General features: G+C 44.7%; 1 protein-coding gene across 1 annotated transcript in view; it reads right to left on the minus strand.

Moving 5' to 3' along the window:
- The window catches only part of LOC134663839 (uncharacterized), a 193,814-nt gene that overhangs the window by 36,623 nt on the left and 129,629 nt on the right, over positions 1 to 27,562 (minus strand). Inside the window, exons 6-13 of the mRNA XM_063520354.1 lie at positions 12,084 to 12,296; positions 10,681 to 10,809; positions 10,068 to 10,179; positions 8,612 to 9,277; positions 6,852 to 8,461; positions 6,250 to 6,392; positions 4,526 to 4,717; positions 1,588 to 1,714 (exon numbers count right to left, since the gene is read on the minus strand). Coding sequence (XP_063376424.1) covers positions 1,588 to 1,714; positions 4,526 to 4,717; positions 6,250 to 6,392; positions 6,852 to 8,461; positions 8,612 to 9,277; positions 10,068 to 10,179; positions 10,681 to 10,809; positions 12,084 to 12,296 — 3,192 coding nt within the window. The remainder of the gene's footprint in view (positions 1 to 1,587; positions 1,715 to 4,525; positions 4,718 to 6,249; positions 6,393 to 6,851; positions 8,462 to 8,611; positions 9,278 to 10,067; positions 10,180 to 10,680; positions 10,810 to 12,083; positions 12,297 to 27,562) is intronic.

Genomic DNA, 27,562 nt, shown 5'->3' on the forward strand with positions numbered 1-27,562 from the left:
GGCCGGGCCCACGACGGAGCCGCGGCCGTAGCCGCCCAGGGTCGCACTGCTCCCTGGTGTAGTATAGTGATACTGACCGGTGGCGCTGGCGCGGGTACCAGCCGCGCGGGGGCCCGCCGAGGCGCAGCAGGTCGGCGCCCGTGCTCACGCCGGCCGGGCCCACGACGGAGCCGCGGCCGTAGCCGCCCAGGGTCGCACTGCTCCCTGGTGTAGTATAGTGATACTGACCGGTGGCGCTGGCGCGGGTACCAGCCGCGCGGGGGCCCGCCGAGGCGCAGCAGGTCGGCGCCCGTGCTCACGCCGGCCGGGCCCACGACGGAGCCGCGGCCGTAGCCGCCCAGGGTCGCACTGCTCCCTGGTGTAGTATAGTGATACTGACCGGTGGCGCTGGCGCGGGTACCAGCCGCGCGGGGGCCCGCCGAGGCGCAGCAGGTCGGCGCCCGTGCTCACGCCGGCCGGGCCCACGACGGAGCCGCGGCCGTAGCCGCCCAGGGTCGCACTGCTCCCTGGTGTAGTATAGTGATACTGACCGGTGGCGCTGGCGCGGGTACCAGCCGCGCGGGGGCCCGCCGAGGCGCAGCAGGTCGGCGCCCGTGCTCACGCCGGCCGGGCCCACGACGGAGCCGCGGCCGTAGCCGCCCAGGGTCGCACTGCTCCCTGGTGTAGTATAGTGATACTGACCGGTGGCGCTGGCGCGGGTACCAGCCGCGCGGGGGCCCGCCGAGGCGCAGCAGGTCGGCGCCCGTGCTCACGCCGGCCGGGCCCACGACGGAGCCGCGGCCGTAGCCGCCCAGGGTCGCACTGCTCCCTGGTGTAGTATAGTGATACTGACCGGTGGCGCTGGCGCGGGTACCAGCCGCGCGGGGGCCCGCCGAGGCGCAGCAGGTCGGCGCCCGTGCTCACGCCGGCCGGGCCCACGACGGAGCCGCGGCCGTAGCCGCCCAGGGTCGCACTGCTCCCTGGTGTAGTATAGTGATACTGACCGGTGGCGCTGGCGCGGGTACCAGCCGCGCGGGGGCCCGCCGAGGCGCAGCAGGTCGGCGCCCGTGCTCACGCCGGCCGGGCCCACGACGGAGCCGCGGCCGTAGCCGCCCAGGGTCGCACTGCTCCCTGGTGTAGTATAGTGATACTGACCGGTGGCGCTGGCGCGGGTACCAGCCGCGCGGGGGCCCGCCGAGGCGCAGCAGGTCGGCGCCCGTGCTCACGCCGGCCGGGCCCACGACGGAGCCGCGGCCGTAGCCGCCCAGGGTCGCACTGCTCCCTGGTGTAGTATAGTGATACTGACCGGTGGCGCTGGCGCGGGTACCAGCCGCGCGGGGGCCCGCCGAGGCGCAGCAGGTCGGCGCCCGTGCTCACGCCGGCCGGGCCCACGACGGAGCCGCGGCCGTAGCCGCCCAGGGTCGCACTGCTCCCTGGTGTAGTATAGTGATACTGACCGGTGGCGCTGGCGCGGGTACCAGCCGCGCGGGGGCCCGCCGAGGCGCAGCAGGTCGGCGCCCGTGCTCACGCCGGCCGGGCCCACGACGGAGCCGCGGCCGTAGCCGCCCAGGGTCGCACTGCTCCCTGGTGTAGTATAGTGATACTGACCGGTGGCGCTGGCGCGGGTACCAGCCGCGCGGGGGCCCGCCGAGGCGCAGCAGGTCGGCGCCCGTGCTCACGCCGGCCGGGCCCACGACGGAGCCGCGGCCGTAGCCGCCCAGGGTCGCACTGCTCCCTGTCGAACAAAACCAAATATTATTCTTCCGTCCCTCATACTCTTGGCCACGGTTGCCGTGTATTATCGTCTGTGGCCCATGGGCTGGCCGCCGGGGGCGTACGCAGTCGAATGCTGATAGTGATCCTGCGGCGCTCCTTTACAAGGTGGAGTCGGCATTCGTTGGTGGTTTTAGACGGTAGTCCTATTACTGGTTAGTCCGTTTTTTTTTTTTTTTTTTTATTATGAATGGGCTTACTCATGGCCACAGACTAGCCGAGGCGTAGACGTGGCCTACGATGGAGCGAGCTCGCCCAGAAGGTGCCTGTTCACTCTTGATTTGAAGGTTGCCGGGTTATAAGAACACGGAACTATAGACGCCGGCAGGGAATTCCATTCCTTGGCAGTGCGCATAAGGAAAGTAGAAGCAAAGCGCTTCGTGCGAATTGGTGGAATATCTACCATGTAAGGATGGAAACCGGCCGTGCGTCTAAAAGTCCGATGGTAGAATGGGGACGGTGGTATAAGCTCGTGTAGCTCTTGGGCACACTCCCCGAAGTGCAGCCTGTAGAATACCGACAGGCTGGCGACTTTCCGCCGATGGGCCAAAGACTGAAGCTTAGCCGTTAGCTTCTTGTCGCCAATTATCCTCCTGGCTCTGCGCTCCACTGAGTCCAAAGCGGCGAGTTGGTATTTAGCTGAGCCATCCCACAGGTGGCTCCAATACTCCATACACGACCGGACTTGAGCTTTGTAAAGTGTTAGAAGCTGTCCAGGTGTGAAGTATCGCTTCATCTTATTTAGGACGCCCAGCTTTCTGGCCGCAGTTTGAGCTTTAGACTCAATGAAGCTGCCGAAGCTGAGGACTGAACTCAGCTCCACGCCGAGGAGTTCCAGGCTGTCGGCAATAGGTACAGATGCACCCCGGAAAGAAGGAGTCAGGTCGAATGGACTCCGTTTTGCGGAAAATAGACACGTCTGCGTTTTGGAGGCATTGAACGTGACCAGATTGTCATCACCCCACTGGGAAAAGAGACTAAGGGTCAAGTTCATTCGCTCAACCATGGCCTCTCTCTGTGAACGTATATCCTCCCTGCTGTCCCCTGCACTAGCCAAATATCTCTCAACAACCGTACTGTCATCTGCATAGCCTACAATGCTGGGTTGCAGCATGTCGTTAATGTGGAGCAGGAAAAGGGTTGCGGAGAGAACAGACCCCTGAGGAACACCGGCGTCAATGGCCATGAGGTCCGAAGAGCAGCCATCAATAACTACTCTGATCGACCGTTCACTCAAGAAATCAGATAGTCAGCTACAAAAGTCAGCAGGGATGCCGTATGCAGGAAGCTTGCTAAGGAGACTTGCGTGCCAAACCCTGTCAAAGGCCTTCGAGATGTCCAGTGAAACAGCAAGCGCTTCACCGTTCCTCTCGATGGCCTCGCCGCAGCAGTGCGTGACCGTTATCGCTCCTGGTTCCCCCGGACCAGGTGGCATGCGTAAACGCATTTCCCCAACGTTTAAAAAAAAGGGTTGCTGTCTATTGCAGGGGTGCAGGGTTGCTTTAATATTAGCATAGAGCAGGGGTCTCCAAACTTTTTTCCTGAGGGCCATATTGCGCCTCAGAATTTTCGCGCGGGCCACCATCGGCGCCCAGGGGAGGGTTTTGGTGTATTTGGTTGCTGCTGTTAGGGTTGAACTCCTGGAGCCTGGCTCCCGCGGGCCGGATTGGACCGCTGTCGGCGGGCCGGATTGGAACGCTTCGCGGGCCGGATATGGCCCGCGGGCCGGGGTTTGGAGAGCCCTGGCATTGAGTAATATAAGTAAAGAAAGAGTGGTAACTCCATACATCAGTATTCTTACCAAAACGCGCGTTATTTCGTAGTCGACATCTAGCGTCAGTTACCACTGTTTCTTTACTTATCTTCTTTACTCTATGATATTAGTCAACTAATGAGCATAGTTCCATTCCCACTTTTCGCCGCCTGAGATTCGAATAGAATGGACTGTATATTTGTCAAACTATTCTCGCCTCAAGCCTATAGATCACGATATTCCGCCCTCGCTTCGGAAACCGTACCGAAACCGCATCAGTGTGATACTATTGAAGTAGTTATACAATAGTCAGTTGTTGCCTCGGGCCCGGGGTTGTTAACATGAGCGCCTAGGGCAGGCCGGCGCGGCGGATGCTTACTGCGAGACCTATCGAAGGTTTTTAGCGTGAGACCGACTGTTAGCACTAAAAAACAGCTGTGTGTACGTATAGAATGGATGAAGGTCATAGGTTCCTGGGAGAGCCAGTAGAGTCCACGATGGGGTGCAAGGCATGTCGCATCCTCGCGCGAACACGGGCATCTCGGGCAGGCTGGCGGTTGACTACAGCTAGATCCACCTATGATTTGCCATTATAGTAGACCCAAACCAAACGGACGAATCTATCTCTCTCACCCTACCTTCAACCATGCGAGCGTGAATGAAAAGTTTTAAGACCGCGATCGTCCGTTTGGTTTGGGTCTTCTTCCTCGGTCCCTCATTGCTGAGGATCGCAACCATGTATGCAACGTCTCCACAGTGTGCGATCATAGGCCATATGGGTCACGTACTTCATGTTGCCGTCAACCATCCTCTTCACAACATCAGACCATCTCGTGGGTGCTTTTCTTCGCGCTCGCTTGCCCTCTATTTGGCCCAAGACGTCGTGCTTTTAAAACCGCATGATATGACCAAAGAAGCTGAGCGCGCGTTCATGACGTATCGTAGAGAGCCGTGTGGTGATTTTCAGCTCCTCCAGGATGGACTCGGGTCTACTATAGAGCAAAAGTTATATGTGTGTACCTATAGACTGAATGGAGGTCATAGTGTTGTTCCTCGGCGGGCCAGTGGAGTTCCTGGGCGGCGTGCGGGGCACGTCGCAGCCGCGCGCGAACACGGGCGTCTCGGGCAGGCTGGCCGAGGTCTGCAGCGGGCCGCGCGCCTCGCGGCTCTGGCGCTGCAGCGTGCGCCGCCGGGCGCCGCTCGCTCCCATGTCTGAAGCAAATTCTAAATTATAAATTGATAAAATCCCAAGTATATATGTACATCTAACAAAAGACGAGACCTTTTGTATCTACTTTTCTTACTAAATGTAATTTTAACTTGTCTTATAGTTCGTTTTTTTAGCATTAGAAAAAAGGTAAGCGATCTTGACATTTGTCTTTTAATTGAAAAACGCTTTTTTAAAATTAGTAACTATTACTTATAAAAGCAGTAGAATATAAATCATCGTATTAGACTATTGTTACATATTTGCTGTGATTATTTTTAAAATGTGTTTTTAATTAAAATCACATCAAGACCTTACCTTACCACCTTACCTTTTTTCTAATGCTAACTAACTATAAACATGGGTATAAGTTTTCGTTCGTCGCGACATTTATTGTCAACTAGCAATACTGATAAATTCTGCTACTTGACGCTAGCTAGATTTCGACTACAAAATAACTCGCGTATTGTAAGAAAACCGATGTATAGAGTATAGAGTTACCACCCTTTCTATTCTTAATATATTAATCTATTGTCCTACAGGTAAAATCTAAACTTGGCTAAATATGCTTGCGCAGGATACCGCATAATTATGTTAAACGCTGTTTAACTTCCCTTTAGCATTACCTGCACAGACAAAAGGTGAATACACTCTGAATAGGTACAATGTCCGACCGATAACATTACAATTGATTAGCATACGTGACGTCGCGCACGCTTGAAAGTGCACTTTTTGCGATGTTACTACGACGAATTTCAAATAGTACTGAACTTCACTTCCTGTCATTAAAATTTGGACTCTATTTGTTCTTCAATAAGGTTGATATTATAATATCGAAACTATTTAACTCGGAAATTTGGCATGATACTATTTAAAATAATAGATAATTAAAAAGCGGTAACGACTTTGTTATTGTGGCAAGAAAACTAAAATAGTTACAAGCTTTCTTTGTGAATATACCTAAGAGTAGGTACAGTCGCCATCAGATATATATTATCGGATCGTCCGAGGTGCTCCAAAATATCTTAACACGCACTGTTAACATACAATAGGTGCACTGTACTGTTCAGATATTTGTGAGCACTTTAACCGCTTTGATCATAGGACGGGCCTTACGGGCACTAAGATTGGTGCTAGTTCAGCGGTGTCACTTACGAATTCAAGACAATCGTGCAGTCTAACGCAACTAGTTGCGATCAATCGCGCGCGTAATGCGAAATCAACCAATCGCGTTGTGGCGTTAGGTTGCACGATTGGCTCGAACACCGCTGTATTGGCCCCATTCTTATTGCCAGTAAGGCCCGGCCTCAGATGACGAACGTATGCATCCTATCCGACCGGATCCTACATGGGTATGCGGCCTGACACTAAGCAGATCCGTGACAGCGAGGCATGAATCCTGCCGCATTACCTGTTGGCAGCGTCCTCCTGTCAGTGGAGCCGCTCTTGAAGTTGCTGCTGTGGTGGTTCTTACATGATTATTCGACCTGACACTAATCAGATCCGTGACAGCGAGTCATGAATCCTGTCGCATTACCTGTCGGCAACGTCCTCCTATCCGTGGAGCCGCTCTTGAAGTTGCTGCTGCGACGGTTCTTGTTGTAGCCAGCCTCCATGGAGCGCGTCTTCAGGCTGTTGGTGGTGTCGCGGTGCGGCGGGACTGCGGGCGGCTCCGACGGCCTGGAATTCAAAAGCGAACCTTAATTAACGGACGGTTCGTAAACTTTATTGCAAAATCATGTAGTCCACCAATCGTCAGTAAATCTCTATTTAAAAATTATTCCTACATACTAACTTAAGTAGTCTTGTACAATTGTACATCCTGTCAAGTGCTTGACATGCAGTAGAGTTATAATCGTCCATAAGTCTAAGGTGGCGATCAGGCAATCCTTACGCTTTTTTGCCGCCGTTGTGATAAATAGAAAAGAAAATATATCTCTCTATTATGATATAGTAGGTAGGTTTACTTATAAAGATTAGGATTACATTCTTTACGACAGACATAGTTAAAAGTAATCACCTACGCGTGCTAGTTAATTGATCATCATCATCATTAGTTATCAGATATGACATCAACATCTATAAACTAAATGAGCGCAAAACATAATTTAAATTATACAGAATTAATTAAGGACGTACCTTCTTCTGGACTCCATGGTAGGTGTCGGCAGAGTATCGGCCTTCTTGACGTGCCGCTTGTCCGCGGGCTGCATGATCTCGGTGTACTCGTCGTCCACCTCCTGCACGGGCGACGGCGGCAGCGGCGGGAACTTGGGCGACTCCGGCGTCTGCGGCAGCGGGCCCAGCTCGTGCGCCGGCGACGGCGGCGGCGGGTAGTGCCGGTACGAGTGCTCCACGATCTGCACGTTCAGCGGGAAGTCGCCGCCGCTCGACACGGCCGAGTCCGAGGACGACGGCTGCCGGATCAGCCCGCCCGGCACGTCCTTGGCGCTCGTCGACTTGTGCATGCTGTTCGACCTCCGCCCCGACGACCGGTCGCGCCGGTCTATCGATCGCTGATTCTGAATCTCGTTGTGACTCGAAGATTTCTGTATGTCGTGTCGCTTCTGCCTCTCTCTAGAACTATAACGGAAATTGTTTTCTAATATATCTTTAGATACTTCATCACAGTATTCATCCTTATGGATATTCCAGTCTTTAGGTATATAGGGTGTAAAATGTTTTTGGTCCCGTCCTTGACTTAGTATAGCGCTAATGTTGTTCTCGATCTTTCTGAGGGGCGAGGTGTCGCCGCTGGAGCCGTGTTCGCCGCTCTCCTGGTCGCGTTCTTCCTCCTCTTCTACAGTGGTGATCAGAGCCTGGCGGCTCGCGCTCACTTCACCGTCGCCCAGAGTCGGTAACGAAACGACTCGTACCATGTTAGGAGGTACCGTAGACAGCTCGTTTACTGTCTCGTTACACTCCGTCGGAGGGGTTTCTTCTACTTTGCCTTCCTTAATTAATGACTGAATATTATCGAACGTCGAAGAATACTTTTTAAAATCTGTGAACCTGTTCTGCGGCGATAGTTTGTTTTGGACGATGTTGCCCTTCGACGAGTGCGCATTTCTCTCGCTCGGCACTTTTCTACTTTTGGGGCTGTGGCCGTAATATTCCTGGTTGTTGTACCTGTCCTGGCCGTTGTTGAGATCTAAGCTGAGTCTCGACTTCGGGGAAGTCATCTCCTTGCTCAGCCTCGAATTCGGGTAGCAGAGGTCTATGCTGTATCTCGAATTGGGAGTGTTCAGTTCGCGGCTCAGTCTCGAATTCAAGTCGACGCTATATCGCGATTGCGGGAGGCTCAAATCCGAGCTCGGCCTAGAGTTGTAAGATCCGACGGATCCCGACCCGCTAATGGATATACTCGAGCCGTCCATGGATTTGTCGGTGTCTAGACTTCTATTGAGACTATGATTTTGAAGTAAGCTGCTCGCGTTTGCGGGTTTGCCGTTCGTATTTTTGTTAAAGCTCGGAAGCTGCTTTCGGTTTTTGCCTTTTCGGATGACGTATGTGCCGGAGGCGAGGTCCTGAGCGCGGCGACTGTCGGTGTCGGCGTCGGAGGCGGAGGCGGAGGCGGAGGCGGAGGCGGAGGCGGGCGAGGCGGGCGACGCGAGGTCGGCGCGCGGCTCGCACGGCGGCGGCGGCGGCGGCCAGTACTCCTCGCCCCACTCGTCGTCCACTCGCTGTGGTATCGAACTAGTGCTCGAGTGTGATTGGTCACCTGACTTTCTTCTTCGTCTTCCTATTACCTGCAAACATAATTTACAAATCTTTAGAATACATTTTAATATGATAAGTAAATTTGAAACAAACACAAAAATACAATAGAAAAATTAGAAATAAAAAAATTACTAAAATTAATTTAATATTTATAGGTTTTCACAATACGTTTTACATACCTTTGTGCTCCCTGGAGTGAGTAGAGGATCATCACCATCGAGAGACACTTCCCAAGCTATGGAATTGCGTTTCGAAGGCGTGGTGGCGGCGGGCGGCGGGGGCGGGAACGACTCCTCCAGCGAGTCATCCGAAAAGTGCTCCTCATCGTTGCTGCGGTTCGAACCTCTCATCTTACAGATCTCCATTATCTCCTCCGAGGATCCTCTACACACTTCTCTATGTCTCTCCATAGAACCGGCGAGAGTCCGCGGAGGCACTCTGCTCCTCGGCGACAACATCTCCCCGTCGGATCGGGTGTCGCGTTTGTTTCTCTCCAGATTTTTGGTATTCGAGGGCGATATTTTCTGAACATTGCTGGGGGAGTGGGACTGGCGGCCGTACTGTACGTTGGGGCCGGGGTAGATGGTGACGGGGTGCTCGTTGTAGGGTTTGTCGCCGAACTCGGCGGAGAAGCCCATGAAGGGGAAGACCGGGGGGCTGTCGAGGCCGGGCGAGGCGAGCGGCGCGCGCGGCGGCAGCCAGGCCGCGGCGGCGCCCGGCCGCGCGCCGTGCTGCAGCGACGCGAAGCGGCACGCCGCCGCCGGCGCCGGCGCCAGCTGCAGGTGGAAGCCGTTGCTTTCGTTGTCTTTCTCCCACCCGTATGGTCGCTGATGTCTTGTTTTCGGCTGAAAACAAAAAAATCAAATGATAATTTCAATTATTAACCCAAAACGTTTTACCTAGTAGTTTTATATATGAAGCACTCAGATCAGAAGAATTAGTATGCTGTAGTTACTTCCCATTCCCAGTAATCAATAATTCCTACACGTAATATACCCAAAATAATGAATCTATGAATATAATACTTACATATAATACGCTGCAACCTCCGAAGGTTGTCTTATCTGCTTGGCGGCTGTGACTCCGTTAACGCTGATGGAGATGATGAAATCGAAAGGCTCCCCCCGCCGCTCCACTGACGTCGTCAGTTTGCCTACGTCGCTGAAGTTACTCAATAAAAGATGTACTATTACTTACAAAGGTTGTCTCGTAGCAGTCGTGATCTCGTTGATGCTGATATCGTGGTCTATTGAATCGAAAGTCTCCCCCGGCACACGCCAATCCACTGACGCAGTCCGCTAGCCGAGATCGCCGGAGGGACTAAGGAAAGATGCACTGTTACTTACAAAAGTTGTCTGCGTGGCGGTAGTGATCCCGCCGACACTGATGATTGAGTCGAAGGTCTCCCCCGGCACACGCCGGTCCACTGACGTAGTCCGCTAGCCGAGATCGCCGGAGACACTCAATGTAAAATGCACTGTTACTTACAAAAGTTGTCTACGTGACAGTCGTGATTTCGTTGAAGCTGATAGTGGTCTGTTGAGTCGAAGGTCTCTCCCGGCACACGCCGTCCAATGACGCAGTCCGCTAGCCGAGATCGCCGGAGGCACTAATGAAAGATGCACTGTTACTTACAAAGGTTGTCTGCGTGGCGGTAGTGATCCCGTTGACACTGATGATGGAGTCGAAGGTCTCCCCGCGCTGTTCTATTGACGGCGTTCGCTTTGCTGAGTTTGCCGGCGATACTCTTGAAACAAATGTCAATATACGTTAATTACCTACGTAAGAATAAAAAAAATACAAATAACGCAGATGGTGTTTCGAGGCAGAATGGGTGAGGAAAAAAATATCCTTGAATTAATTAATTAAAATTAAAAAAGGTGATTATTAGATTTTATTAGTAAAAGAAAGTAACTGAAATGATTGTTATATTACGCTAGCATTACCATCAACCTATCTAAATGATATTGATTTATTAACTGAATTGTCATTATTATCATAGCACTCTAGCACTAGGAGCACTAAAGTTGCACTCAGAACTTAATTTTACATAGAGGCACGCGGTATATTGCACCTAAACTATTAGCAATTGTATGCTCGCCGTAGAAGCACTCCGGCGTCCGCGAATAACCCTGTCAAACTTCCCCAACTCGTGCAAAGTTTAGACTGGACTTAACGAAGCTGCTTTGAAGTTTTGAGATGTAATTTAAGATAATGGGTTCATTTAAGAATGGCAAAGTCGGTTTACTTGGGCAGGAGGGTCGAGATGATCCGCTGCGCCTCCTCGGGCGGCGGCGGCGAGCGCGGCGACGGCGGGTCGGGCGGCGATGGCTCCTCGCGCTCCTCTGTCGGACGGAACCCGAGGGCAAATTTCGCTCTGAAATTGTAACAACACATCATTTTTTTACTGGAAAGAAAGGATCTTTGATAATTAAGGAACTATTCGGTCTCAATAAATCGCTTATTGATAGTACACTGATTCGCATAATCAGCTTGTTTGAACATGTCATTTTTATTCCAGAGAGCACCAAAAGGCTCATGCACGTGTTATGAATGAAACACAATGTAATATTTCCGATTAACTAGCCCCACAGGATTACCAGGTATCTTATCCGAGCTATTTGCCCGTGATTCACCGCTATTGCCGGTCGCACGGTGCAGCGCGGGCGTTACATATGGCTAAATGGAACGCACTTTAATTTTAAATTCCCAAAAGGGCGGGCACGCACGCATACCGTTACCGGCTTTGAACGACGTAAAAGCTCGCTAATTACCTCACCATTGAGTTTTTGTGAGGATAATTGCTGTTGGCCCTGTACTGGCCTTTGCAGTGAAAGAGGGCAAGCGCTTAGGGACTGGGACTTCTGGCTATGAAAGGGGGATGCAACAGGGCTAAGGGCACTTCATACTCCGGCTTAGGGCGCCGGCGCCGCAGGGCCGAGTTACCTTCCAATCAGAACAACTCTAGTCAAGTTAGCTACTCCTTCTTACAACCACTTTACAAGAGCTTTTCTCTTTTGTTTTATACATGAGTGTTTTTACACCACTGCAGATAAATAAGAAGTAAAGGACGGTTATTGCTAGACGTCTGGCCGCCTTCCAGATTAATGTCCGAAATAGTTGGTGCAAGTTAGTTATGAATATGATAGACCTTTCCATTCATGTTCATGCACTGCGTGTCGCAAGTTTGTGTGTGTAAAAGAGGCTATACCGAAGCTGATAAGACAAATTCTCGCTGAGGTTCATGTTGGCCATCCAATTTTGCGGCTGTGTGTATAGTGCACCTCTATCATGCTCAGTCAGAAGTAGTATCGTGCCGAAGGAGTCTGGTCGTGGATGTACATAAACAGGCAAAACTTAGGTATTATCGGATGTCTGTGATCAATTATATTATATACCCACTCTCACCACTCACCCACTCACTCACTACCCAGTCCCTCTAAATTATATTTGCAAATAAATAATTGTTTGTATGTTTGTTTGATAAAAAATTATTATTCTGAAGTCACGAGTCATCTTGATCGGCGAACGAAAAAAGAAGATAATCATTTTCTCCCGTTCACGCCCATATGTCCATCATCTTTGAAGGTATATAAGGAACAACTAATTGTTGTCAGCGGTGGACACAGCTGATTGCAAAGAGATAATCACCTTCTCCCGTTCATGCTCATGTATCCATCGTCCTCCGAGGTGTGTCCCGCAAGCGGCGAGTCGTCGTCGGTGGCGGGCGTGGCAGGCGTGGCCGGCGTGGCGGGCGCCGCCGTGGCGGAGGCCCGCGCCTCCAGCGACCGCGGCTCGCCCTCGTCGTACTCGCTCAGCACCTGGTCCAGCAGCTCCAGGGATCGCTGCACGTCATCGCACCCTCTGGAAACAAAAAAAAATTATTTAGTAAATGTTAGCTAGGACGCCGGTTTTAAGATGTAAGTATTATAGTTTGGCAATATGTAGGGCATGTAGGCACGTGTTAATTTTTAAATGCGCCTGACGTGAGATGGCGGCAATACTCCAATGAGGAGAGCGTTATTACATGTATTTGCTTTTACGAATATAATACTCATGTACAGTCAGCGTCGTATAGTAGGTAGCATCCAAAGTATTAAAATAGTTCAGTACGCCATTATTATATGGTGTACCGGACTACATATTTGAATACCTACTTTGGTTGCTACCTACTATATGAGACCGACTGTACCTATGTGCATATCTGTCATGTCATATCGTATCGATTCCAATTTTCAATACGTTCAATACGACAACACGAATGCGAACAACGAAAACGACAACAAGATACGAATATTTACGACTTAATCCCAATTTCCATCGTAGGTACTCGTATAAGGATTTCATATCGTCACTCAATATCATTCACAACTACTTCCATATTCCTTTTGTGTACAGGCAACATAAAAGTCACAAGCCATTAGTAATGTTAAAATCTGAAGTTAAGGGAATATACTTGTGCATAATATGCATGACTGTAAATACATCGATTTGAGCGCCGTAATGGATTGAAAAATAAATAAGACGGTTTAAAACAAGAGGTAGGTACGAAATGCTGTAAGTTTAATAGCCTTTTCTAGATTTTACTTCTTTCTACTGTTTGTTCACAGATTACACAGTTCACAGATAAAAATTACAACATTTATAAGAAATAATATGTATTATAATTTATAGTATGTATTTTTATTTTGAATTTAACGTGCTTATAAACCACGGTCTTTTGATAGGCTTGCGTGGGGGGGGGGGGGGGGGGTATAGATAGATCTAACATGTAGAGGGCTTTTAGAGAGCTTTAATGTCATGTAGTCATATCTTTATTATTATAGGTATTAGGTACCTAAGTAATAAAATAAGTACCTATATATTGTAAGGCCATAGGACAATATAATAGCGTAACCAAATAAAGGTCAACGACGAATCTTTTGTACTTTAAATCTTCCTTTTATTCTGTGAAATAATAACCACGAAGAAATTTAGGAATAAATTGTTATATTTTTCAAATTTAACCTCGACCCTCTACGAATTAAGCTTACATACCTAAGCTAGAAGACAATTTGAGGTGCTATGAAACTACGAACGAAGAATATAGCTAGTACTCGTAAAAGTCATTTGAATAGTATAATGGAATAATCAGGCTATGAAATATCTACATTGTCTCTCTGAAAAAGAAATACGATCCATCTTCTAAGTGGCGTGGCGAGTCTTTCTTAAACGGAAAAGCTAAATCAAGCAACCGAATATAATTCAACTTTTGTCTGATAAAGTGCTAGAACGTATATTTCACGAGAACCAATAAGATTCCAATTTAATACATACCAATACGTAAAATGTTCATCTTAGGATTTCTTGGCAGCCGCATCAGGATATGTCCCGAGATAATGGTAAATTGAACTCATTTCCTTCACGAGGGCGCTCCGGCTGGAGAACACTTCCTTAACTGTACCATTAGAACCGAATTAGAGGATAACGATATAGTCACATCATTCCAGTCAAGTGGCTCATTCGTTCCTTCATTCGCTTCTGAACTGTTTCTATTGCACTATATAGTTATATTGATATCATATATTATTTAAAATGCAAAATTTTGTATGATCACATATTTGTTAGTCAATCACGCATACTTGGATCTCGCGCGATATTTTTGCCTCCAAAATCATCCATTAACCGTGTAAAAAGCGCTACTATAGATAAGCGGATTAAGTCGCGGGCAAACGCTAGTATAGTACCTACATATTTTTTTTTGTTAGTTGTTGTTGTTATTACCATTATTGGTAGTGTTATAACGTAGGTATTAGGGTATCTAGAGACACCCAATACCTACGATTATTGATTATTAACAGCACATAAAGGTAGGTGAATGAAGAAAATAATTAAGAAGCACTTTGTATGAAAACGTACAATTAGGTAAGTACCTAACACATTTTATCCGGAGGTACATGTGATGTGAGTTACCTACCCTAATTAGATAAGTAGGTATTTATCTTATCAACAAAGTTTCCGAATTAATCCATAAATTTCTGACTTTTACTGACATTTTGACTGTTGATCTGGAACTTCTTGGAAAATAGGAACATTTACAAAGGTTAACGCGTGGGTTTGAAAGGGAAACTTCTAGGAAGCGTTAAAATGGAATAACTGATAACATTTACTTATTAAGAAAGAATAAGGGTTCCCCTAGATATGTCGACGCGGAATCGGCAAAATACGATAGGAAAAAGCTTTATGTCCGCGCAATAAGAGCGAAAAAGTCGTCGTTTGGCTCGGCACGACGCCGGGCGCGTCGACCGGTTTTTCGCTCTTATTGCGCGGACATAATAGTACATTATTGCAGAGGCCGGGAAAGGGCAATTCGTGGATGAGTTTCGATTTTGTCGGACGACGCGAAGCGGAGTCCGACAAAGAAGACGAATCCACGAATTGCTATTCCTGCCGAGGCATATATAGTGCTTTTCTCCAAACATGCGAGGAAATAAGCTAAAATAATTATTATTTAAGCATCAAGCATCACTCAAATCAAACCTTCACATCCAAAATGTCAAAAACAATTTCCCTCTTTAATTAATTTTTAAAAGTTAAAGGCACAAACTTATTCTGCCATTCAGTACCATTCAATATTCGTTCATTCAATATAATTGCGCAATATAGTTTGTCAAACGAACTTTTCAGTCAGAAAGGACCAGGAAAACTACACCCATCCTTTTCTTTTGGGTGCTAGTACTAGTGTAAGACAAAGATAGTATGATTCTCTTTGTCTATGTTTGAAATGAGAAAGTCCTTTGACAAACTATGTAAGCTTTATGAACACGGATGAGATTTAAAAAAAATATAAAAATAATCTTTGATTTTATTAAGCAGTATTCGCACGATCATACACGTGAAATGTTAGCTGATCGCGTCGTGTAGAAGCGGCTTGCGGCAATAATAATTGGCTGTTTGCGTTTTTTATTATTAAAAAGTAAAAAACACTACAGTAATAAGTTATTACTGTAGTGTTTTTTTACTTCCCGTCCGCTAGAACAGGACAGCGATAGTTTGATGTTTTTTAGTTAGAGTTTGACATTAACGAAGAACTTCCCGTACTATTTTTGCTACAGTAAGGTGAACATTTCCGAGCATATTGGAGAAAAGCTTTTTCCTATCGGCTTTTGCCGAATGCGCGTCGATATATTTGGGGAGACCCTAACGAATTAACGATGCTCCGAAAGCATTATTTTGTTAACAATTTGGATTCCGGAAAGTAAAAAGGTTCACATTTATAGGACGTCAAATTATAAATAAATCTTAAAATTAACTCTACGATCGACATAATGAGTGTTCATAAAATATTTACCTTCCTACCTAAGGTACCTGTCTCAATAATGTATGTTACTGCTGGGGTAGCGTTTCAGAGAGAATTCATTATTTTTGAAGGCATATCTTCGCTACAAAGTGGTTGTAGTGGACGGCACAAAGCAACCCTGTTGAGAGCATCCTCGCATCCTCTCACTCCTCGAAAAAGGCTTTGTCACACAGGCGCGTCCTCCGGGCGGCGACTGAGCGTTTTATATGTAAAACGCGCCTGTGTGACGGAACCTTAAGCTCTCGCGGGGCCGCGCTCGGCTGCTCGGTAACCCGACAAACTGATCATTTTACGGTGTTAACGACACTGCGGAAATGAAAATAGTTCGCGGCCGACGTGAAGTCTCGAACGTAAAACGTAAAACGCGTTTTATTATATCGTATTTAACTCAATAAAGCCATCATCATTTTTGTTCAGTTTTTAAGAGACAATGAAATGGTTGATAGATCTGATATTCTAATAAGAAACAAAGATTTCAACATCTCAACTTGAAAAATTTGGATCAGCAACGCGGATGTTGGAAATGTATTCTTGTTTGCTACATACCGATGTGACTGTTTTTTTTATTATTGATAATTTTAGTGTTACGTACAAAACTATATTCACGGAACACTTATGGGATTACATCGGTCTTGTATGCCTGTAAGGTCACAGATTATATGATAGGTAGTGTATTATAGTGACCTAGTGACTACAAGTATACCTATACTATACTATTTAAATAAATCCTCAAAGCACTCCTAGTAAAAAAAACATTAAAAACTTTTCAAGTGTTTTGTTACAAACTATCAGGGTGTCTTATTTCAGTCAATCCCCCTCAGCGGATATGATGCGAAACAAACGTAAAAACTCTCGTCATCACCGTGTGTTTTGTATTGATGTAGGTAAGTACTACATATTTATTGGTATCTATCTCCTGAACATCTTTATTTATATTCAAAGATTTTAGATGCCCAACTTTTTCCAATATTAACTTCATCCGTATACCCACGACTGACTTACGAGATTAATGATTTGGCGGTGAGGAAAAGCCAATAATTCGAGTGTCCGGGCACCGCTTGTCTCCCGCAGCGATCTCGGTGCTCGACCGTGTTCATTAGCGCACCTCCTAATGATCCCCTCATGCACGAGGACCAAAGATCCGGTGATAAGGAACCATTCAATCATTATTTTTCTTTTAGATAACAGATCAGACTACTTTTGAAGGATGGTAGGTACAATGGCTTTTCCTGAGTTAGTATAAAGAACAGACATTCTTTGCGTTAATTGCTAATAGCCTTGGTGTGTGTCGCATCGCAAATGTATCAAAATTTACCAGATGCAAATGTGTCACAAATTAGATACATTGCGACGAAATAAGTCGCGGATTGAACATCTGTCTTCGAATGAAGTCAAATTTCTCTTCGTATGATACAATAAGAGAAACGGTCGATTCGTCTTGCATACAGTGTCTTTATGTGCTAATAAGCCCCAAGCCTCTTAAGGAACGTAACTAATAAGAATCTGAGAAAGTGACAGTGACAAAGACGTAAAAGGCGCTAGAGCCGGAGCGAGTTTTTGCTAGATTGAGTGACAGACAACAGCGCGTACGCGGACGTACGCTGTACGCGTAGCTGTACTTACGCAGTAGGTAGGTACGTACGTATTGTCCCGCCACAAAGCAGAGCACTCAGCAAGAGTGCCGTGGCGCGGCTGGCGCGTGCTTTTGTTTTTTTTCACTCCTCCGCTTTCAAACTTTTAAGGAGTCTTCAAATTGCGTTGCCGCTCTTAAATGGTTGGGTTTCATTGATTAGTTTCCTGAACTTTAGTCTGCTAGTTCAACTCTAGGTGAAGTTTTTAAATGTGTTTGAAGCAGATAACACACACCGCTCGTTTCAGGTTGTTTTTATTTTATTTTAAAGAGGAAAATTCAGTTCAATATATTATTAGGTAGGTATTCCCAAATAGCGATTGTATAAAATCTTTTGTTCCTACATTTTAGCATTCAATTCACAATAACGTTTTGTTTCAAATTTGTTTCTGTTCATATTCTTTTGACATTTACATAGGTGAAATATTAACCACCGTTTCGGCATTGGTGTCATAATCGGTGTCATAAAGGTTTTCAGTATGAACTATAAATTCACTACATAGAGTATGAAGGGTGGTTAAAATTTCAACCTGTATTTCGAATTTTAAAACATTTACGTATGTACATACTGGATAAGTTAAATTTATAAAATTCTTTTTTTAGTTAGGGTTACTCAAATTGGCACATATGTTAAATAATGCTTCTACTTCGCAATTTGAAAAACAAAAGTATATTTCACTCGCCTCGTAGCGATTATTTGTAACAGGCCTACATCTCCGGGTTCTGTTTATGCGGAAATGAGAGCAGCGAGTCGGAAGTGCAGCGCGCCCGAGGCCGTTCACCCCGCGCACGCACAACCTTACGAACCTTACACTCTAGCGAAAATACCACGTACAGTATCATGACTTCACCGTCCATCAACACATTGTAGTGTAGTGTGTACATATTGCGAAGTTAAATAACCTACTGAAACTGTCCGATGTATGTACTCGTAGTACTGCCGGCCTAGCCAAGGTTACAATCGCTATCGCTTCGACAACGAAAAGCGTAATGTCTCTCTATCACTTTTCCATATTAGTGTGACAGTGACATTTGCGTTTCGATCGCTACGGAGCGTAAGCGATCGGCATCTTGGCTACGCGGCCAGGATCTTTAAAATTAAATAAGTACATATAGAGACATGGGCAAAAGCATTAAGTTGAATATAAGAAGATGACCTCATAACTAGTCCCTAATACATAAGTGACTTCAACATTAGGTACCTACATAATTACATATATTACTATGGTTACAATACAGGGCAGTACCTATTCGTATTACGTAGCGCTACGCCGTAGCATGTAGCAGGTTAGTTCAGATAGGTAGGTTTTATACGCTGTTGTTTTCTAGTATTTGCGTGTCAAATCGCAAATAATAATTAAATAAATTATGTAAGAGCTATATAATTATTTAACCTAGATGCCAGATAAATGAATTTCGATTTTGATTTTTTATGTACTTAAAGCGTTTAACCCTACATTATTATTTCCGTGTTTTGCATGTTTTCCAAGGACGTATTAAAATACTGCAGTGATACACTAACTGTGCGCACGTCCTTCCACCTAGCGTGCTTATAACACGGGCTACTCATTAAAATACGCTACGAGTTTACGCTTTTTCAAAACTCGGTCAAATGCGTGGGCCACGCGCTTCATGCAGTGACTGAAATGAGTTTTTACACAACATTTAACAAACAAAACTTTCCAAAATACTATGAAATTCGGCATTGACTGTTCTAACAAGTTTTATTTATCACTCCTTTAAGGGGCCCACTGATTACCAGTTCGCCGGACGATATCAGCCTGTCAGTTAAACGCAAAATTTGACAGCTCCAAACAACTGATATGCCGATATCGTCAAGCGAACTGGTAATCTGTGGGCCCCTTAAAATACCTAATATAAACTAGTAAAACTTTGACAAACGTACGGGTACCTAAATTTAACCACGAAACTAATTCACTCTTATTTAACCGATTCCAACAAAATAGGAAGTTTCACAGTTCAGATTAAACTAATTATTAGACATTCAGTAGCAAATGTAGCAAAGCCGGTGAGGTGTTCAAAATAACCTGCACACGATCTAATTATCTTACACAGAGAAATCAGGTACCTACATTACATACATATAAACATGCGTATTTCCCGGAGGGGTAGGCAGAGACCACGAATTTCCACTTGCTACGATCCTGACAGCTTTTTCGCTACATTGTTTTATATAAAATGGGCAATTAAGCTATTTTAAAATTTTATTTACAGATTAGTGTTAATTGGGTAAAAGTACAATGGAAGAAAGTTGTGAGCAGTTGAAAGAACCTCAGCGACCGGTGTTCGGTCGGTTTTAGTGCACAAACTTGTCCAATTAGTCCGAGCCCGCAGTTGCCTCGCTGTGTTGCCATTAATCTAGCTCCTAGATTTTAACGAATACCTATTTCATATTATTATTGCTACGACAATATCTTTATATCACAAGTAGGTAAGTACCTACCTATATTGTGGATTACATTTTCTGCTATATAGACAGTAACTGCTTATAAAGTATATTCATGGCTATATTAAGTTTATGTCTGAAAGATCACGGAAAATCCTTGAAAATGGAAACATCTAAGCGAAAATATATCTTTGTCAACCAAGCAAATGTACATAGCCTCCCATTAGTTTCAGCCGGGAAAGAAAGTAATTTTATATAACACGATAGTGATAGGCCAGGCTGTCCCTACCCTAATATAATAAACAAAGTTAACACACACATACAGCTTACGATTGATATGTAACAAACTTCGTTACATTTCCCAAACGAGCAATCAGACTTTCATTTGTTCTAACCTTGAAGAGAACAATAACACAGCAAACATATTAAGACGGCGAGAAACTTCGACCATCATCCCACATCTGATAAGGAATACCGTAATGGCTTCTTTCTTACGGCCGCTCCAGCTGCGACTATCAAACGGTGGCCATTGTGACACTGGTCATGGACCGACACGGATACGTGACGGCAATGTAATGGAGCGGCTTAGCCACAATCCAGGGAAAGTTTGCTCTGCTTTTGAAGATACATTTGTACGTCTTTCTTTGTGATTGTGACCATATTAGTATATTTTACTTTTATGGCGAGCGAAATAATTAAAAAACCGGGCAAGTGCGAGTCGGACTCGCGCACGAAGGGTTCCGTACTATAACGCAAAAAAAAAAACAAAAAAAAAAACGGTCACCCATCCAAGTACTGACCACTCCCGACATTGCTTAACTTTGGTCAAAAATCACGTTTGTTGTATGGGAGCCCCATTTAAATCTTTATTTTATTCTGTTTTTAGTATTTGTTGTTATAGCGGCAACAGAAATACATCATCTGTGAAAATTTCAACTGTCTAGCTATCACGGTTCGTGAGATGCAGCCTGGGACAGACAGACAGACGGACGGACGGACGGACGGACGGACGGACGAACAGCGAAGTCTTATTAATAGGGTCCCGTTTTACCCTTTGGGTACGGAACCCTAAAAACTGTATAAATTTATAGGTAAATAAGCTGGTATTATCTTAAGGGGCCCACTGATTACCAGTCCGCCGGACGATATCGGCCTGTCAGTTAAACGCAAAAGGTGACAGTTCCGAACAACTGACAGGCTGATATCGTCCGGCGAACTGGTAATCTGTGGGCCCCTTTACACACACAGAGACCGACCTAGCCCTCGCCTTTACTTTAGGAACGTTTGATAATCAGTGACTTGCAATATTTTTTATAATAATGCTGTTATATAACTTGCTCCAGTAGTTTCGTTAAACTTGGTCCCATTAATTATCCACGAGCACACGCGAAAACAGGAGCAAGTTTGTTAATAACCAACAACTTAAGCGCATTTCGACACTCCACCTGGCGGGCGAGGAATAACATCTCCACACTGATAAATTAAGCAGACCAACTTGGTTTGGTGCGAATTCCCACGTTATCCCAGGGCTGCAGAGTACCTGGGGACCGATTCGACTAGTCAAACTAAAACCACAGAATGTCTACTATTCTTTGAATGTAGAATAATTCACGAGAGAGAACATTTGAGTGACTGACTATTAATTTGTTAACAGTATGGGATTAATGAGTCGATTAGATCTCAATGTGGTAGACGTTTTATTACTAGTGTGCTAGAACGCGTAATGCGTAATTATATTAAAATATAAATTAAAACTTTTTAGCGAGTCCATTTGAACTAAAGTTAATATTTTTCCAACCCTAAACGCTATCTTGCATATTTTTCTACAGAGCAACAGTGTAACTGAAAACTAAACTGTCGAAGAAGAATATCGCTCCTGTGTCTTTCAATTACATTGTTGATTTATAAAAGAAATGTCCATGCTATACGGCAACCTTCCATAACAATCCGTTCACATTCTACCCCAAGGTAATTGTTGTCGCAATACGATTTCTGTCACGGATCTATAATGTTATTGTTGGATGGTCGACTTTTATCGGAAAAATCATTCGTCTTCCTTCGGTCGCGGAAGGAAGCTTTGAGGACAAGCCAATAAGGGCAGCCGGCTGTAACAACACCTCGCCCGGCGGCTGGCAAGGCTAATACCACTCTTCAACGACAAGCCCTAAGGTTGACATTCCCAATGAGCTTAAACTATTATCGGCTGCAGCGCGGCTTAAAGCAATTTTGCGAGTCAATATTGAACTTTTCAACTCTTGGGGACGATGTGTTCCGTTGGAGTAGGACCGAGCAAAGCCGTGCCATGCGTACTTCAGAGTAATTTACAACTTCGGAACTTTAGCCGAGTAATTACTTCAGCGGGCCAAAAAGTTTTTACTTTGAATTCAACTTTACTAACAGCACAAAACGATTTTGAGTATTTAAGTTGAAACATTGTTACATTTTGTGGCCAGTTTCAAAGTCACATCCGTTTGTTTATTGCAAGTAAATCTAATTTCGCTATTTTCCGCATCAATCGAAAAAAAACCCTAACAAAATTATTTCTCCCTAAAGAGGTGCTTGGATGCTGTAGATGACCGGATTTAACGAAATTATAGGGGTTTCTCGCGGTTTAATTACGGTACCCCAAAAACGTGGCGTTTTGCGATACTGGGAACGGGAAGCCCTGGAAGGTTTAATTTGAGCTCTAAATCATTTGGGGACAGTCATCTGAGTTGCGTGTGCGAGGTGCGAGCCGCCAGGGGGCGCCGGGGGAGCGAAAACGTGTAACATTTCACTCGCTTGTATCATACTGTGCATACAAATTCAATTACTCTACATCCTCTCGATAGCTGCTTCACATTACAATTTATGGCCGAACGAGAGTAGGTATATACCTATCCTATAGGTGAATATTCGGTAAATAAGGGTGGCATTTTCATCAAACAATGTTTGGAATGGTCTTTTCCATCAGATAAAAATTAATATCTTTCCAGCCAATTTGTGCAGCAGCAATTGCAGTTGTTTTTATTCCATAGCGGTAAATGTGTTTTTAACAAATATTTTTTTCAGAGGTGTCGAAAATAACAGTCACAGTCGCAATTCCATTTGAATATTAGTGGCCGCCGCAGCCGCCGCCGTCCACGTTTTAGACGAAACTTTGCATTTAAAGTTCGGTTACTGTTAGTTGCAGAGCTATCGACCGCCGGCGGGCAGACGGCGCGCCGATGAAAAACTATGCTTTTTGTCCAACTTCAGCTTCATCTTGTACTTATTCGTGAATCTCGACTAACTTTACGTTAGTTGTGAGCCGTGAGACAGGTGACGGGGTGCATCCGGGTGCGAACTGAAGCGCATTTTAGAGACGAGAGATTCACGGCATAAGAATTGCAAGACTGATATAGTTGCATAACGTTCGATGTCCGGGGAGTTTTCGTGATTTATGTAAAGAACTATATACTGTTCACTGAATACACTGCACTGCACTTCCTACCTTTTGTAATGAAACACTTTCTTAACAACTTAATACTCGTTTATTTCGAAACGAAATTGAATATATACGGGGCTGTGGAAAAACCTTAATAGCGCGAAGTAGCCGATAGAACAGCGACATCTATTGTGAAATTGGGCAACTATAAAAACTAAACATTACTACATTCAACAATACGAGTACCTTCTAATTTCTATTTCTAAAGATAATTTATTTTATGATGTTATTTCACTATTATTAACTATATATTTTTTTCCGTAGAAGGTAAAGATAAAAGGGTAAGGGTAAGGGTAAGGGAAGGATATTATTAACAATATTATGACTGTAACGGGTAGGATGTGTAGGTGTGGCGGGCGTGCACTGAGTTATTTGTAAACCGTACCTACAAAACTTCCCACAGTTTTTGCTAACTGATAAAAGTAAAAACAGTGGCGAGATTTTAATTAGCCTTCGGGTCAACTTCGATATTCCTGTTTCCCGGTCACAGGTATTTTTTGTTAATTAAGGCTCTATACAAAAGGTAGCGTAGGCTGGAATAATTTAGTATTGATACAAAGGTCAAAAAAATAATTAAAATAACATTTATTATAAAAATTTCAGCCTTGTATTATGACTAGACAGATAGAAAGAGACTTTTCCTTCAATCAAAAAAAATAATTAAGCAGTATCAAAATAATTTATAATAAATACTATGGTACTTTAATTAAGTACCGACGTAATGTTAGTTACCTTTCAATACCCTTATTAGTTAGTCTACAGTTATTACCTACACATACAACTTTAAGTTAAATGTGTGCCTATATTTTATTTGCACTTAATATAAATAATACCTATTGATCTTAATTAACAATAATTGGTAATAACTAATAATAAAAAAAAATGTGTGCCTTATATTAGTGTAGTGTATGTATGTCAATATATATATGTAAAGGTATAATCTATTTGTTTATTGCGGGGCCCCGCGGAGCCAGGCTAACAAGCGATTTTGGCGCCCCCTGGCGTTACTGGCTATATTCCCCTATTTTTAAAATTACTGCTTCCCTATCTCCGGATATGACGATTAAGGGATGGCGACGGCAGAGTTATTCAGTTTCCCAATTTTATGTCGTATTCGGGTACAATTTTTATGATCTAAATAAAATTTGCTCCGTAATTACTAAAATGAAGCAAAATAAACAATTGAGGATATTCTTTTCACGCAAAAGGCAGTATTTTCCTTATTTCAATTAAATTCAATATCAAATTAAGCTTTTTAGCTATTACAAATTTGACTCATCCCGAAACAATTCTTAATTAACAATTACAACTGTAGGATTTTAGCAAATAATTGACTAAAGGCATAATTACCGAGCCGGTGAGACCTGTGTAATTGTGTATTGTGCGCACGTGGACACCGTAGTGTGTCGAGTGTTTGCGGACATATCCCATTCAGTGCCCAGTGCCCGGAGAACGTCCCGTGCAGGAGCCCATAATTACCGGGTAATCAAGGGATTGTTTCCGACCCGCTTGCTACTCGAAATGTAGTTGCCATATGAGATCTTAATGTCGATGGACTTGATGGTAAAAATGAAATTGTTTTATATGTACTGTATACCCTAATTAAAACGATTTTAAACTTTGAGTTCCTTACAGATATTTTATTACTTAAATATTTAATCCCTTATAAACTTTATTTGACGTCTAAAATTTATTTCATTCTAATAAGTACGGCAACTTATTGGAAAGGATATTGGCTGACACCACTTCCCCCCGCGCTCCGGTATTTAAATACCTGTGTTTTTAAATTGATTAAACTTTAAAAGTCAACCAATAATCTATATGTAATTAGATTTGATGTAAAATAGTCATCTCAGAGCGCTGTAAATAATAATTTGTTTAAGTCTGTCGCCGTTTGAAAAGTTCTGATGTAGTTAAAGGACGAATGCGGGGTGGGTGTAAATTGGCATCTACGTCTGGGAGTGCACCGCAGACCCCGCACCACGTGAGACCGTCTACATTTCTACAAGGAAAACGTCGATTGGCCAACTTTACAATTCGCTGGTCTACTAATATTTATGTTTCAATTGTATTAATCGCTTTCACGGTAAAACAAATTTGTTTAGGAAATTTTATTTATCTTAAGACTGATTCGACCAATTTGAATTTAAACGGCGAGGCTGTATTGAAGTATTCCTTAGTAAATTGCATCTTCGTTGAGAGGAAAACCAACTGAAATCCATTTATATTTTGTGTAAAACATGCTAAAATTTGATTATAAAGTACCTAGTAGTGAATTTTTGCTTGTGTGCTTGACGTAGCATAGTTCCAATGTTTGAGTTCGGTATCGTAATCGATCTGCGATGGTTCCGGTGGCGTGTGCTGGGAGGCTGGCGGAGACGCGCCGGATACGGCAGCATTAGCGCGTGATTTATACGTCTGGCGGCGGGCGCGCGCGGCCGCGGGGCGCGCAAGTCTCGCGTTAATTCCGCAAACAATGCACCAAGCCCCAGATACCACACACAGCTCCGGTCTTTTTCATTCGATACAACTTATTATAACATCCTAATGGCATAAATATGTAAATCAAGCGCCATAGGGTAACATATCAAGGGAGATTATTCTGATGGGATCGTTTGAATGCGAGGTCCCGAACGTAGTCGCTTAGTGTCGGGATATCTTTATTGAAGTTTACCTATCCTGGCTACGGAATTGTATTTGCATAGGAAGTGGGGCTCGTTATATCAGTACAAAATATTAGAATCTACTAAAAACACGAAGAGCCACTCGTAAATCAAAAAAAGGGTCGACGAGAGAGATGTTCATGGAATCAATATAATCACGGTCGTTTACCTAGCCACCCTACAAATCGTCCCAACCCTATCCGTGTAGCGGCACACTCCAAACGCCCCAACAACTCGTCGCTCTTTAAATTACTGCTGTGGATAAAATTTTAACCCGTGTCCCCACGCAACTCAATGTGTACCTATCTGCAGTTAATTATCTGCGTGCAGAGGGTAAGAAAGGGGAAAGACGGGTGCCAATATTCTCCCCTAGTCAGCGCGGACCCAAAACTCGAGCGGGACAATCGGACCGCTTAGCCTCTGTAATTAGTTTTAATTAAAACCAACGTAAAACGAAAGAGAATCGATATCGTGAACCCGTGATATTTTTAAATGCGTTCTAATGTAATTATTCAAATTAAAATACATAAATGCTAAAGCTAACAAGGCTTTTGACGTCATTACAACCGTAAAAACAGATTCGATGAGTTTCAAATGTCTCAAAAAAGCATTAAGCGCAATTCTCTAGGAAGCTCAAAGCACTAAACGTGGAAATTAATGTGTTGTAAATTATTAAGGCGAGTGACGACGACAGCCTTCGGGGGTTACAGGACATTAAGCAGCAGAAAGAATAGCTCCCCCCACATCTCGGCGGTGTAATTACCAGCTTCAAACGGATAAATTAGATTAATCACACTTGCTTTGACGGCCAGGTTCTAATGAAAACTGGCGCTACGATATTTCTATTCTACAGCTTGTCATAAAATAAAATTAATAAGTCAGACGCTATTTGTGACATTTCACTTACACCTTCCCAAAATTTTGTTAAAATAGTTACCTACTTATAATTTTTTTTGCGTTCGGAGCCCTGTCTTTTTTGTATTGTGCCCATACCAGAAGAGCAGGTAAGTGGAAAGTATAAATGTGTGCATGTCATCGTATGTAGTGACTTTTCCATCAAGTTGGCATGTGTGGTGGAGTGCGAGCGCCCATTGAGGAGCACGTCGCTCCGTCGCGCCCCCTAGTAATTAGCTAGCAGCGCCAGACGGCGCTGTTTACTCACATCACTACCCCCGCGAGGACCATGCCCGGTATAAACGCTCTTTAACTTTAAATATCTCTATCAGACGGTCAACAAGGCCTTCCCCGCTGGTACCATTAAAATCTCGCCAGACATATTCATGACCTTCATAATGCGTCCATTTTCAGATTTACCGTGTTGTGATTTATTTCAATTTACCAACATAGTGGATAAACATCAAAGTAACGACATCGCAGAATTCTGAGACAACAAAGCGTTGTAGGAGAGCGCGAGAATTTTAGCTCGCATGGATCATAATGTCGCATGCAACTAAACAATGCTCTAGGAATGGCAGGACTCAGGAAATCAGCTCGTTTGCAGTAGCATGAGAGGCTCGCGAGTGCCGGCTCGTTAGTGCGAGAGCTCAAATTACGGCGCCGCCCGTGGGTGCACTTACGTGCGTAAGTTACTAACAACAAGCTACGTACTAAAAATATTTCATTTA

Source organism: Cydia fagiglandana, chromosome 4 (genome assembly GCF_963556715.1).
Source record: "Cydia fagiglandana chromosome 4, ilCydFagi1.1, whole genome shotgun sequence".
In the NCBI taxonomy this organism is placed as follows: Eukaryota; Metazoa; Arthropoda; class Insecta; order Lepidoptera; family Tortricidae; genus Cydia; species Cydia fagiglandana.